This window comes from Pelophylax lessonae, assembly GCF_965119305.1.
Source record: "Pelophylax lessonae genome assembly, chromosome: 5".
NCBI classification, from domain to species: domain Eukaryota; kingdom Metazoa; phylum Chordata; class Amphibia; order Anura; family Ranidae; genus Pelophylax; species Pelophylax lessonae.
This window is the reverse complement of record NC_138772.1, coordinates 45,101,586-45,116,896: the sequence shown is the minus strand read 5'-3', so window position 1 is coordinate 45,116,896 and position 15,311 is coordinate 45,101,586. Positions and strand designations below refer to the sequence as shown.

At 38.6% G+C, this 15,311-nt stretch overlaps 1 protein-coding gene across 2 annotated transcripts in view; it reads right to left on the bottom strand.

The window, feature by feature from the left end:
• Positions 1-7,161, bottom strand: part of LOC309557035 (tachykinin-like peptide) — an 82,810-nt gene extending 75,649 nt beyond the window's left edge. For both annotated transcript variants that reach the window (XM_082259639.1, XM_082259640.1), the window contains exons 1-2: positions 7,006-7,161; positions 6,066-6,309 (exon numbers count right to left, since the gene is read on the bottom strand). In XM_082259639.1, coding sequence (XP_082115765.1) covers positions 6,066-6,173 — 108 coding nt within the window. In that variant the 5' untranslated portion in view covers positions 6,174-6,309; positions 7,006-7,161. The remainder of the gene's footprint in view (positions 1-6,065; positions 6,310-7,005) is intronic.
• Positions 7,162-15,311: the final 8,150 nt, after the last annotated feature.

Genomic DNA, 15,311 nt, shown 5'->3' with positions numbered 1-15,311 from the left:
TTTAGTAAATGAACTCCATAGAATGCTTTTCTATGCATGAGGTTAAGCACATTTTATTGCAAGTTCCTGCATGCAATATGGTGCGGAAGAACCAGTAAATAAGACTTCCAATAGTAGGATAGCCCTTAAAGATGGAGAGCTTACAGTTGCTTAAAAGTCTTCCAAAGAGTGAATCAAAGGATTGTATCCCATGTCTTTGGGTGTATTGGGAATAAAAAGATCCTATGATCATATTCGAAAGGAAAAATCAAATCAGAAAAGACGGCTGAATTGTGGGTGTTAAACTGTTGCGAAAAGACAAGTCCCTAGGAGTTAGTTGAAGGCATGCAAGAACGTGTCGTTCCACAAAAAAAAAAAAAATAATCACACTTATTGGCCATACATATGATATATCCATTGCTGACATTGTATATATAATCAAAGGTAGTAAGGCTGTCCTATAAATAAATGGCTCAGCTCTCATGGCTTGAAGTACTGGGGTCCATGGTTTGACTCCCAGCATGGATGTCGTCCTTGTAGCATCTGTATATTTTAGCTGTCGTTTTTGCTTGCTTGCTACCCAAATCAACCCCGCTATGTATATGTAGAGCATCCGTTCTCAACCTTTTTAACCTAGAGGAACCTATGAAATTACCATCAGGTCCCGGGGAGACCCTTCTAATAGTTACTTGTACATTAGCATGAACAGTAAGCTGACATTTAAGAATACATTAAAGAAGAAGGAATGCTGCGTACTTAGCATGTTTGACAGTCATTCTGTGGCAAATATACTATTAGTAAAATCAATAGATGACCCGAAAAGAAATGCAGACAGTGAAAATTGTATTGTTTCCCGACGGTCAGTGGAAAAATACTCCTTACATGAATGGGTGGTGGATAGGTTCCCCCCAACATTGGCTGTTAGTAGAGTGATCCCGTACATTTGTGGGCAGTGAAGTGCCCCCTTACATTTGTTGTCAGTGAAGTGCCCCCTTACATTTGTGGTTAGTGAAGTGCCCCCTTACATTGTTGGTCAGTGAAGTGTTTTTTTACATTGGTGGATAGTAAAATGCCACCTTACATTGGTGGCCAGAGAAAATCTCCCCCACATTGGTAGTCAGTAAAGTGCCCTCTCACATTGGGGGTCATTGAAGTGCCCTCTTACATTGGAGGTCAGTGAAGTGTTCCCTTACATTAATGGTCTGTGAAGAGCTTTCTTACATTACTGATGAATGAAATGCTTCCTTACATTGGTGGTCAATGAAATGCCCCTTATATTGGCAGTCAGTGAAGTGCCCCCTTCCATAGGTGGTCAGTAAAGTGTCCCCTTACTTTGTCGATCAGTGATGTGTATCTTTCCATTGGTGTTCAGTTAAGCACCCCCTCACACTGGTGGCCAGTTAGGAGCTCTCTTACATTGGTGATAAATTAAATGCTCCCTTACATTGGTGGTCAAAGAAGTGCCCCCTTATTTTGGTAGTCAGTGAAGTGCCCCCTTACATAGGTGGTCAGTAAAGTGTCCCCCTACTTGGTGATCAGTGACATGCCCCTTTACATTGGTGGTCAGTGAAGCACCCCTTACACTGGTGGCCAGTGAAGATCTCCCTCACATTGGTAGTCAGTGAAGAACCCAATACACATTGGTGGTCTTTGAAATGCTCTCTTACATTGGGGGTCAGTGACGTAATCCCTTATATTGTTGGACTGCGAAGAGCTCTCTTACATTGGTGATCAATGAAGTGCTCCCTTACGCTGGTGGTCAATGAATTGTCCCCTTACATTGGTGGTGAGTAGAGAAGAACCCCTGTAGGTTAATGGGTTATTTCTACTGACCATTGGAGGTCAGTTGGAAGAATTTCCCCCATACAGATAGCTAAAAAAAAAAAAAGCGCTTTCGTATAGGTAGTAACCTATCTGAGAAGCAGACATAGCTCATTGCTCAACGAAGCCCTGGCAACCTTTGGAGGAACCCTAGGGTCCCATAGAACCCTGGTTACGAAATTTTATAGATTGTAGATGTAGGTTTCTTCCCTCCTGTGTTTTTATAGCTAGCCCCTGTTAACAGCATGCGATTAACCTCTTGGGTATGAACATCTCATTCATGCAACTTATTGATTTCAGCTACGTTTTTGTCGCTAAGGGGTTATTTACATCAGATATATAGCATCCAAAATACTTGGAAAATGTATTTGTTTTTTTTATTGATTTAGTAAATATTGGATATCTAAAGACCTGATTACGTCTAAAAATTATATTTTAAAAAAGGAGTTGCCAACACGATAATATAATTCGGAAAATTAATCGGTATGTTTGATTTATACACCTGTTAGCTGCAGCCCCAAAATGAGATAGATAGATAGATAGATAGATAGATAGATAGATAGATAGATAGATAGATAGATAGATAGATAGATAGATAGATAGATAGATAGATAGATAGATAGATAGATAGATAGATAGATAGATAGATAGATAGATAGATAGATAGATAGATAGATAGATAGATAGATAGATAGATAGAGATAGATATAGATAGATGGATAGAGATAGATAGATAGATAGATAGATAGATAGATAGATAGATAGATAGATAGATAGATAGATAGATAGATAGATAGATAGATAGATAGATAGATAGATAGATAGATAGATAGATAGATAGATAGATAGATAGATAGATGGATAGATATAGATAGATAGATAGATAGATAGATAGATAGATAGATAGATAGATAGATAGATAGATAGATAGATAGATAGATAGATAGATAGATAGATAGATAGATAGATAGATAGATGTTCCTAATATCCATATAATACTTTTTAGTGATTTCCTAAACCACGTAGCGTCTACATCTCACCTGAGGACCACAGTACATTTAAAGGGATCCGATCACTAACAAAATAGAGCTTATGTAATAAACATGTGCAGCACACGGGCACAGAGTGTAGCCAAGACCAGTCTTTCTTAACATTTTTACCTAAGAGGGATCCTTGAAATATTTTTATGGTCTCAAGGAATGCCTGCTAAGATTAATTGTGCAGGGGTCAGTAAGAAGGATGCCCTTTACATTGGTAGTCAGTGGAATAAATGTGCCCAATAAAGCAGTGGTCCAGTGGCGGTTCTACATTAAATTGCTCTCCGGGCAAGACTCCCTTCCGGCGCCCCCCCCCCCAAAAAAATAAATAAATAACATGACAACATAACAATAAATGCAGAGTGCCACAGCATTGCCCCCAATAAATGCTGAGTGGTCAGAATGCTGCCCTTACAAGCAGCTAAAAAGGTCACTGGGTTCATGCCACTGGCTATGCGAAGTGGTGTTGGACCCAGCACTATGCATGCATCATCAAATGGGAGGTCACTTTCCCACAGCTCAAGGAGCCCCTAACAACCCATGGAGGAAACCTAGAGTTCCATGGAGCCCTGACTGAGAATGGTTGGTTCAGACTATTCTATTAAGCTTGTACGCAGCTAGGGGTCAGAGAATTTCAAAGTGTCAGAAGCGCTATTTTTCCACTATTGTGTACTCGGCAAGGATACCATGCATTTTCAAAGTAAAAAGTGCTTTCTATATTGTTGTACCCTATTAGGTAAATAATGCATGTGATCTATTTCATTTAGTTAAACCAAGCATTTAAAGTGTGAATTTTGCCAATCAATGATTGTATTTAAATTCTGTTTTTTGTTTTCCGTGTGTCATCCATAATTCAGCAGACACAGCATTCCTTATGTCTACATTTACCCTTATGGCACCATACAAAATTTGAACATTTCTCCTTGGACACAAAAAAAATAAGCTTGTATGTTCTAAAGAGAGCAAGATACACAATAAGTAAGCTTCTTTAGATTCTGTCTGGTCATGTGCTAAACTAAGGCTTTTCTTTTTACATACTTTTCTTAAGCAATAAAGAATATGTTTAGACTCAGAAAATCATTCTGATAACGTGTTACTTTCTATACTCTTCTATAATAACATCATTGATGTTCCTGCTATACGACACATGGGAGAATATTATATATAATGATAGTATTGTTCACTGCTGTGACATGCCCCATCCAGCAATGGGAAAAATAATGATTGTACAATCTACAGTAAATACTAAGGTAAGAAGCACTGACAGCTTCAGCTGGGTGCTGTTTGCTAGAAAAAAAAAACAATTAGATTTATGTCTAAGCAACTGAAATATACACATTCTTATATATATTTATAATAATTTGCTTAATTTTTATTTATTTATTTTATTTTTTGCAAATTTTTTTCTACCGGCAGATGGTACATCTAAAGTTACCAAAATAAGCAGCAGAATAGTAACTATCTATCACCTATCTCATCCATCCACTATCTATCTATCTATCTATCTATCTATCTATCTATCTATCTATCTATCTATCTATCTATCTATCTATCTATCTATCTATCTATCTATCTATCTATCTATCTATCTATCTATCTATCTATCTATCTATCTATCTATCTATCTATCTATCTATCTATCTCATTTGGGGCTGCAGCTAACAGGTGCATGAATGTAACTTCCAAATTATTTCGTTGCCGACTTATATTTTTCAATATAATTTTTGGCAATAATCAGATACTCCTGTATTTAATAAATCCTTGAAAAAACAAATTCATTTTAGAGCATCGAAATATCTGATACAAATAACTCCTTACATAGGTAATTGACCTCTCTCTCTCTATCGCTACTGTATTGGTCTATCTATGTATCTAGCTATGCATCTATCTATCTATCTATCTATCTATCTATCTATCTATCTATCTATCTATCTATCTATCTATCTATCTATCTATCTATCTATCTATCTATCTATCTATCTATTTATCTATCTATCTATCTATCTATCTATCTATCTATCTATCTATCTATGGCTGGCCATACATTATACAATTTTCTTATTCAACTTCCTTTAGATTTACCTTCAACTATGTAGTGCCTGAATGCATATAAATTGAAAGTGTTTAGACCTCATAGTATATAGATTTGGTAAATCTAAAGAGAAATTATATAGCCAGCCTATCTCTGCTCTATCTATCTATCTATCTATCTATCTATCTATCTATCTATCTATCTATCTATCTATCTATCTATCTATCTATCTATCTATTCTCTATCTCATCCTTCCACCCATTATCTATCTATCTATCTATCTATCTATCTATCTATCTATCTATCTATCTATCTATCTATCTATCTATCTATCTATCTATCTATCTATCTATCTATCTATCTATCTATCTATCTATCTATCTATCTATCTATCTATCTATCTATCTATCTATCTATCTATCTACCTATATATCTATATCATTTGGGGGCTGCAGCTAAAAGGTGCATTAACATAACTTTCCAAATTATTATATTATTAAATCGTTGAAAAAACAAATTCATTTTAGAGCATTTTGGATGCTAATTATCTGATACAAATAAGCCCTTACATAGGTAATTGACCTATCTCTCTATTTCTACTGTATTGGTCTATCTATGTATCTAGCTATGCATCTATCTATCTATCTATCTATCTATCTATCTATCTATCTATCTATCTATCTATCTATCTATCTATCTATCTATCTATCTATCTATCTATCTATCTATCTATCTATCTATCTATCTATCTATCTATCTATCTATCTTCTATCTATCTATCCTTTAATTTCCTTTAGATTTACCTTCAGCTGTGTAATGTAAGGGCCTGTCTTCACACAAGTTGAAAGTGTTTAGGTTTTGACCTCATAGTATATAGTTTTGGTAAATCTAAAGGAAATTGTAGAAGAGAATTGTATACTGTATGGCCAGCCTATCTCTGCTGTATCTATCTATCTATCTATCTATCTATCTATCTATCTATCTATCTATCTATCTATCTATCTATCTATCTATCTATCTATCTATCTATCTATCTATCTATCTATCTATCTATCTATCTATCTATCTATCTATCTATCTATCTATCTATCTATCTATCTATCTATCTATCCTCTATTCACCCATCTATTATTTATCTACAAGAGAAATAAACTTTTAGCCTAACTTCTCTCATTTTTATGAGTCAACAATCTTACCTGGATTTGGTCGTTGTACCACTCAGGCTCTTCATTAAGTCCTATTTCTGCCGCAAACACTTGCGCTGAAACCAACATAATGACAGCAAAGGCTACGAGGATCTTCATGCTTTCCCGCTTTCGCCACAGAACCCTCTGAATGGGACCGGCGCTGCTTCCAACACAAGTGTAAGGGTGACACTTCAAACCGAGAGACAAGAGAAGTGATGATCTCTGCGAAGCGAAGAGTCTGGAGATGCAGCTTCTGCAAAAGAAGACAGGAGGTGTCAATCAGCGGTGACAAAAAAAAAAAATTCACAAGTAACACATTCAAAAATATAGACATTCCCAATCCAAAGCAGCAATGTAGCTGAAAGAAATGTGGAAGCAGCTGGGTTTTTTTTTTTTTTAAGTGTGAGCATGTTAAAGTTTGAAATGTCAATCAACGGCAAGAAAAAAAATCATCTATACATAGAAACAAAAGGGGAAAAAAAAGTAATCTATATAAAGATACAAAAGAAAAAAAGTAATCTGTACATAGATACAGAAGAAAAAAATAAGGCATCTATACATAGATAGAAAAGAAAAAAAGAAGTAATCTATACATAGAAACAAAAGGGGGAAAAAAGTAATCTATATAAAGATACAAAAGAAAAAAAGTAATCTGTACATAGCTACAAAAGAAAAAAATAAGTCATCCATACAAAGATACAAAAGAAAAAAATGTAATCTGTACATAGATACAAAAGAAAAAAAGGAAACATCCATAAAATGCAACTAGTGTTGTTGCTTTAACATACAAAGCATGTTATATTTTATTGCATTGCAACATGTTAGCTGCAAAAATTATAACATAAAATAGCGATTAAAGTGCAAGCTTTTCGCTACACCTAATTTCCTAGTCAAGTATAATAGATTTCTCCTACAAATAAGAAGCCAAGAGGAAGATGTGATCACTTACTGTACTTGGGTAGGAAGATCTCTGGCAGCTCTAGCCTGTTCAGCTTGTGTGTTGCTGTTCACTGCACTCCCCAGAGCTCAACTATATATAAGGAGAGGATGGGCAGGACTAAAGAACGTTCGTGTTCCAAACCTAATTACCTAATTCCAACCAACTCAATTCACCATATGGGGGACAGTGTGACGTCTGCACGCTAATATTCCCTTATCAATATTCAATTAGACTTGGAGGCTTTCCCAAAAGAATTTTTTAAGCCAACTTTTTTTTTTTTCCCTTCTATATTCCTATATAGACGTAATTATGACACCAGCCCCCCCCCCCCCCCTCCATCAGATGACCCCTTCTGTTGCAACTTGCAATTTGTCCACGGTGACGCCATTCGGGGCCGTGCACTATAAACCGCTCTCCCCTGATGACATAAAATGCGTTAGAGATTTGTCACCTGAGCTAAATCATGAAAGAAAAGACGATGATAGATGTGATCATAGGCAAGGCACAAGTCACGACCTGTTTATGTTAATCTCAGGTTATTTTTGATACGATCGTATATAAAATTGAGCGGTTCATCAAGAGCCATCAGCGGTACACTTAAGTGACACTTAAGTGGGAGACCGGGGTGCAAGACAAATGTTCACCCTGGAGGAGGGACATGAGTCATCACAATTCTTCACACAAGTAGAATTTGTCATCTAAAAAAAAAAAAAAAGATTGACAAACCGTCAAAAAACATTGAAGTTTTAGACTAAATAAGAGCCGCTAAAGTGACTAATCTGTAAATGAAAAGGGAAAACCCTGGGAGTTTTGTTACAATGAAAGGGATTAAAGCTGAACAATAGATATGATTTTTATTACATAGTTAAATTGGTCCAGCTTGGAGCGATGTAAGTATGTATATCTCACACAGAGATCGCCAATTGCCAGTAATTGCCAATGTATAGTAAGGGCTCCTCCAGACTTGTGGTGCCCTCTGAATAGCGATGTGCATTTTGATCACTTTTTAGAGGGCATTTGATAAGTGATGGGGAGGCGTTATATCACCTCCTCACCACCTGATTTAAAATAACACTAAGGCCTCTTTCACACGGGCGTTCCGTATGTCCGTATATCACCCCATTCGTTTGCGGGTGATATACGGACATAATGCATGTCAATGGGATTGTGGATGTCAGCGGATGACCATCCGTGTATTGCATACGGCAGTGTGAACAGCCAGATGTGCGGATGCGATGCGGGAACACGCTGCATATTCGCAGCGTTCCCGCTTCGCGGAAGTGTGAACCGGCACTCAAGCTTCAGTTTTTATTTATTTTTTTAAATTAAAATAATAAACATGTTATACTCACCTGCTCTGTGTAATGGTTTTGCACAGAGCACCCTGATCCTCTTCTCCTGGGGTCCCTCGCCAGCACTCCTGGCTCGTCCTCTTTGGCTAGTGCCCCCATAGAAAGACTCTTTCTATGGGAACAATCGTGCAGGCTCACTCCCAACCCGCTCTGTGTGCGTCCATTGACACAGACTGGATGGCATGGCCCCACCCCCTGCTCCCTCATTACAGTATTTGCCAATGGCTCCGCTGCTATCAATCTGCCCAGTGAGGAGGGAGACAGCAGAGAATAATAAAGAGACAAAAGTGACCAGCGCTATGGAGTTTGTAAACAATGTGTATAAAGTAAGTTATATAGAGGTGTAAGCTGCTAACAACCAAACCCCTAGGGGTTAGAAGTGAAATAAAGTGTAAGGAGGTTGATAAAGGCGCTACCTGTGAATAGCAAAGTGCTAGATAGAATGGTGTACCAAACAAATGGTGAAGCCAAAAATTATATAAATATAATTATAAAGTGCACAAGTGACAATGTTGCCCCAATGGTCTGGGAGAAGTACCCAATTATTGTCCTAAAATCAGACAATATACCGTGAACAAAATGAAGTGCTATGGGCAATAAATAAACAGAAAGTGGAGAAGCAGTGATGAATTTATTTCAAATCACAAACGCTATACAGTGCAAATTCCAGTGAGGGTATGGTGCTCACCGGAGCTAAAATAAATATGTAATAGATATATAAAAAAGTGACAAATAGAATAAATGAAGAAGTTCTTCCTGAAAGTGCTGTGTGCAAAAATAATAAAGGAACTATTGGTGGAATAATAAAAAAGAGTTCCAATGAAAATGAAAAAAAGTTGCATCCACCTGTGTGACCACTAGGTGTCGCACCTTTTATACAACCTGTTTGTTGCGATTAGCAATGTTGTAAAGCAGATAAAGTTCCGGGGTTACCTCCAGTCCAGATGAGCAGAATTCAGGCTATCTGTATGCTCAAAAGAAGAGGAAGCCTCATGATGCAGTATACAAGTGCAATCCAATGACAAAGACAAGTAGTGACTCATGGTGTAGGCTGTTCGAGATCAGTGTGCTAGCCGGGAAGCTTCCGCGTTCCACGGCTCGGGCTCCAAAGACCGTAAGTGACAAAAATAGACTCCACCCTACGCGTTTCGTCAGAGGACGCTCCAGCAAACGTCCTCTGATGAAACACGTAGGGTGGAGTCTATTGCGTCATACGTCACTTCCGGTCTTTGGAGCCCGAGCCGTGGAACGCGGAAGCTTCCTGGCTAGCACACTGATCTCGAACAGCCTACACCGTGAGTCACTACTTGTCTTTGTCATTGGATTGCACTTGTATACTGCATCATGGGGCTTCCTCTTCTTTTGAGCATAAAGATAGCCTGAATTCTGATCATCTGGACTGGAGGTAGCCCCGGAACTTTATCTGCTTTACAACATTGCTAATCGCAACAAACAGGTTGTATAAAAGGTGCAACACCTAGTAGTCACACAGGTGGATGCAAATTTTTTTCATTTTCATTGGAACTCTTTTTTATATTCCACCAATAGTTCCTTTATTATTTTTGCACACAGCACTTTCAGGAAGAACTTCTTCATTTATTCTATTTGTCACTTTTTTATATATCTATTACACATTTATTTGAGCTCCGGCGAGCACCATACCCTCACTGGAATTTGCACTGTATAGCGTTTGTGATTTGAAATAAATTCATCACTGCTTCTCCACTTTCTGTTTATTTATTGCCCATAGCACTTCATTTTGTTCACGGTATATTGTCTGATTTTAGGACAATAATTAGGTACTTCTCCCAGACCATTGGGGCAACATTGTCACTTGTGCACTTTATATTTATATTTATATATTTTTTGGCTTCACCATTTGTTTGGTACACCATTCTATCTAGCACTTTGCTATTCACAGGTAGCGCCTTTATCAACCTCCTTGGACTTTATTTCAGACAGCAGAGAAAGCCTCTGCTCTTGTGCACATGGCTGGATTGGGATCGAGCCCAGATAAGGGGGGGGGGGGGGGTTGAAGGGATCCTGCAGAACAGAATGTTAGAATACATTAAAGTGGAAGTAAACCCTGTTTGTGAACTTGTACCTATAGATAAGCCTATAATAAGGCTTACCTGTACCTACAGTAAATATCTCCAGACAGATTCCCAGCACCCCATGCTGCCTTTTGAATCAATTTTGAGTAAAATGCTGGGTAGGTCATTTCACCAATTTGGTGAATTTGTTTTTTTTTGCTCCCTGTCCCCCCTCGTTTCATATTGTTATGAAATATCAGACTACATTGTTGGTCATATGTATATTTTTTGTTTTTTGTAGATACGCATGCATCTGCTCCTAAAAGAAATGGGGCGAATCGACAAAACGCGTTGAGACTATTGATGCTAATTGATTTTACAATCATGCATTTTATATCTTGTTGTACATATATATATGTAATTTTGTTTACTATTATTTTATTGTTTATTCACATTCATGACATACTGTACACACATCCAATATGTCATGACCCAGTTGGAATCTATGAACACATGTATGTTTGCCATTTATGTCAGTTAGGTATATTTTTCCATTATTTGTTGATGAGTTTCTCCAATAAATTTGTTCCCAACACTTCCGTTTTATTTTTTATTATGGTATACTCCATCTGTGTACATACACATGAAATACATAAAAGTAATTTTACATACTTACCTTTACCCAATAGATGTCACACACCTCATTTAAAGTCCCTCTTTTTTACAGAGAAGGTTTAGGAGATATTCACACTGCATGCAGCTGGTGATGCTTACTGGTGCATGCGCTCTGAAGGGCGGTTTGTGGTGCTGTGGTCCTTGGTCCGTGATGTCATAGTGGAGCTGCCAATCAGAAGGCCAGAGGACGCGAACCCGGAAGAAAGACCGGGTGCAGATGGAAGCCCTGTCAGCGGTGTGCGGGCGCCGCTGGAGGGCTTCGTTCTAAGGTAAGCATTTCATACTAGCACATTATGCATTTACCTTGAAGGTTACTACTTTAAGGTAAAAAGCCTTAAGGGTTTGGAACCACATTAACCCTATAATGGCGCACTACTATACCGCAATTGTCTGCATTGCATGTGGTTGCAGTGTGGTCCTATTGAACTCAGTAGTGCCCCTTCTCAAACTCTGCACCCTGACTTAAAAATGCTGCATCTGTGAAGCAAAGCATTGTGGCAGGGGTGGCATGTAAAAAGCCCTGCTGTCCCTCTTCGGTTGTTTTTACAATTTGGGGTGGTGGCAGGGGATGGGGGGCATAAAACCCTGGTTCAACCTCCCATTTTTCTGCCCCCTGGTCACCCATCTGAAAGAGATCTAAGTATGTATATCACATACTACAGTGATTGTTGTGTTGGCTCAACAGTGATAGCTGCTATCTTCGAGGTCCCGCGCCGAGGGGCTTCAGCCAGCCATTGATGGATCAAAATGACCGACTTAGGTACAGCCAGCCTGTCAGATTTTTGACATGTGATTACTGATGGAGGTTATAGCCGCTAGCAGTAATCAATGTGTTCTGCTGGCAGGGAGGGTTCCCTGCCGGGAGAACACAATAGCACCATAGGAGGGATTCCCCCATCAACACCGTGTTGATGAAGGAATCAAGTGGTTTTCTTTTCTTCCACTTTTGGTGGAAGGAAAGAAAATTGAATCATCAATGGCTTGCCTTCCCTATTGCATAGTAACCACAGGAGGTCACTCGCTGCCATTCATTGAATGCCATATATTTTTGTAAATGAATACAAAGCGTTTACTGAATGGACGGGATGGAGATCATAATATCACCATCATACTTACATTGGTTAAAGCTTGACCATTGTAACTGTTCAATAAAAATCATACCTACAGTTCAGCTTTAAAATAGCAAAAGGTATCAGGGTGTCCCGGGCTGGGTGCATAGACGTGATCTAAGGAACCTTAAAGGATGATGATGGTCTTCCGGGGCAAAGAAGTGATCTGTCTCTCTTTTTTTTTTCTATAAATACTCTAAACGAAGGCTGATTTGTACTAGAAAACAGAATTTCAAGAAGATTTTTGTTTTTGTTTTTTGTCCCTTTTCTTTTTTTTTTTTATGAATTCCTAAAGTAAAACATTAGCCAATTAGCCATGCAAAATTCATTTAAAGCATAAGTGCAGATAAAAAACAGAAAAATCAGCACAAGGGACACAACTCACGGTCTGCAGGAGATCTACAGTAGTGAGATGCAACAAAAGATATAATAAATGAAAATAAGTATTTAAATAAAAAAAAGGTATTTGTTTATGATACACAATTCTTTGGCCAACGATATGTAATTCAGATGGGGTTTAAATCTTCTGTAAATAAATTACATATAGGAAAAAGAAGAGGGATTTTTGAGAACCAGGAACAATATTAACTACTACAGCATAAATTTAAAAAAGATTTCTCTAGATTTTATTTATTCAAAACAGTTAAAAAAAAAAACATATATGATATCAGCAACATTGACAATATATGACCATTCTGTGAAGGAGAGTTTATGGATCATGAATCAACACGTCTCGCCCAACATAGAGGGGAGGGCTTCTTCAGGATCCAGTTTGGAATATTAGCAGGCCTAACTCCTAAGCGTATCACATCACGCTATATATACGATTCGCCATTGTGCTGTGTCTGTTGCATCTCTGAGGTTTTTATAGAACAGGGTTACCCCTTCTTACGGTCCCCCTTCTGGCCCTATCTTGTGGATTTGGGCTCTATGCTTACACTGTTTTGACCTATTTGTATGAATTTTTCCCAGTTCTTCACACAATTTCCTTACTTAATTGAGTTCTATGATTTCCAAATCAGTGATGATGCATATATGTGGTTGACTTCTTTCTTTCTCGTTTTTACTACTAATTTGATCTTGGATATACACTTCTTTATTGGCTATCCCTATGCCAGAAGTATTAAATGGCTGATTTATGCTTTTTGTCCACCCAATGAGTTATTAGACCTGCTAATATTGCAAACTTGATCCTGAAGAAGCCCTTCCTCTATTTTGGGCGAAACGTGTTGATCCATGATTTATAAACTGTCCTTTGTACATTGATTGTACATAATGGTCATATATTGTCAATGTTTCTGATATCATACAGTATATGTTTTTGTTTTTTTTTTAACTGTTTTGTATAAATAAAATCTAGAGAAAAGTTTTTTAAATCTATTGTTCTTGGCACTTAAAAATCTCTGTTCTTTTTCCTACATTCTCTTTGGAGGGGGGTGTGGAGACTCCTTTTCAATACATTTTACCTGTTGTAGGGGATTGTGCCAGTATATGATGATAGGTTTCCCTCCCACCTATCCATGAATTACATATAGTTCGCTAACGAGCTGTGTATCATAAACAAATACCTTTTTTTATTAAATAATTTTTTAAAGTTTTTATTTATTTTATCTTTTGTTGCATCTCACTGCTGTAGATCTCCCGAGGCCTCTTTGCAGCCCCTTCCTGTCTACATACACTCCAGTGTTGGCTACATGGCAAACCACATTGTCATAGCTTCCAATGTGTACCTCCCAGGTTTTTGAGATGGGAACGAGGGACACCTATTGGCAAAAGTACCTTTTATGCCCCTTAAAGGAGAATTGTACGAAAAAAATGATCATTTTTTACTACTACTATTCCTTTATATTGGCTTTCGGAATGTACAAATGCAGCAATTTAGGAACCGGAAAAAAAGGTTTAGCACTGGGAAACACTTTTTGAAAGATAAATAGATCGGACTAAAATCAGGGACAACTGAGGAGGAAAGAGGGACAGAGGGACATTGTTCTGAATGAGGGACAGTCCTTCAAAATCAGGGACAGTCGAGAGCTGTGTCATTAGGGATCTGGTTTGGAGAAGGAATGTCTTACTCACTTGACCATGTCCAGAGGAAGCTGGACGGGGGTAGCTGTCCTAGGGATTTGTGAGTAAATACCCTAAATTGATCCTTGTGACTGTGCAGTGCTCTGGAAATACCATAGGCTGTCAGAAGTTATGCAGAGGCTCAAGGTAACCAGATGGCAAAGAAACTTGCTTCATGGCCCCAGCTGTGAGGCCTTAGACTGCTCAGAAACTACTTACAAAAGATTGTCCTCTAATTGCTATGTGCTAATAATTTTGGAGTGTCCCATGCCCCAACCCTTCTCTTATTCAAGTTTCTTTAAAGTGGTTGTAAACCTACAGGGCATGTAATGTACTTTGTTGGGCGAGCTATGATGGACACCATCAGCAGATACCAATCACCTTTATGCAGGGCCCCGTACAGCCTGTACAGCCTACCTAACAGGGCCCCCCTCCTCCAAAAATATCAAATTATATTTTTGCTAAAATGAAACGCCCATGATGCTATGCTTCGCAGCCATGGCAGAAATTATTCCCCAGTCGAACAAGATCCATTCAAGTAAATTGTAGCACGGAGGCAATATCTGCACCCCCACAGTAGGAACGGATTGCTCGCTGTGTTCATTGAGGGTGGTGTGTTCATTCAGAATGGTGAGCCCCCCCCCCCCCACTCACTATCCTGAAATAACCAGCCTTTGTGCCCTCAGCAGCTTCCAGTGAGAGAGAAGGGAAAATGGCAGCCCTGCGGGGCAGAGGGGCACACAGGTCCCAGACAGCAGGGGGAAGGGGGCACAGATATTAGATCCAATCCCCCTTCAGCACAGCTGGAGGAATAAAAGAAGCCGGCAGCACTACACAAGAGCCACAAGTGACAGCAATAAGGCAGTTCTGCTGGCCTTTCTGCTTGGCAGGTACCTGGGCCCCCCTTTTGAACTATTGAGGCCCAGGCACTGTACAGGGGGGCTGGCTGTACTGTCTTATCAGCGGCCCTGTATTTATGAATGGATTTGTGGCTGTTTTCCCATTCTCCTCTTCATAAGCAGATATTTAGGTCTAAACAATAACTCACCCTAGCTCCACCGCACTGTGGGAAGATAAAGAGC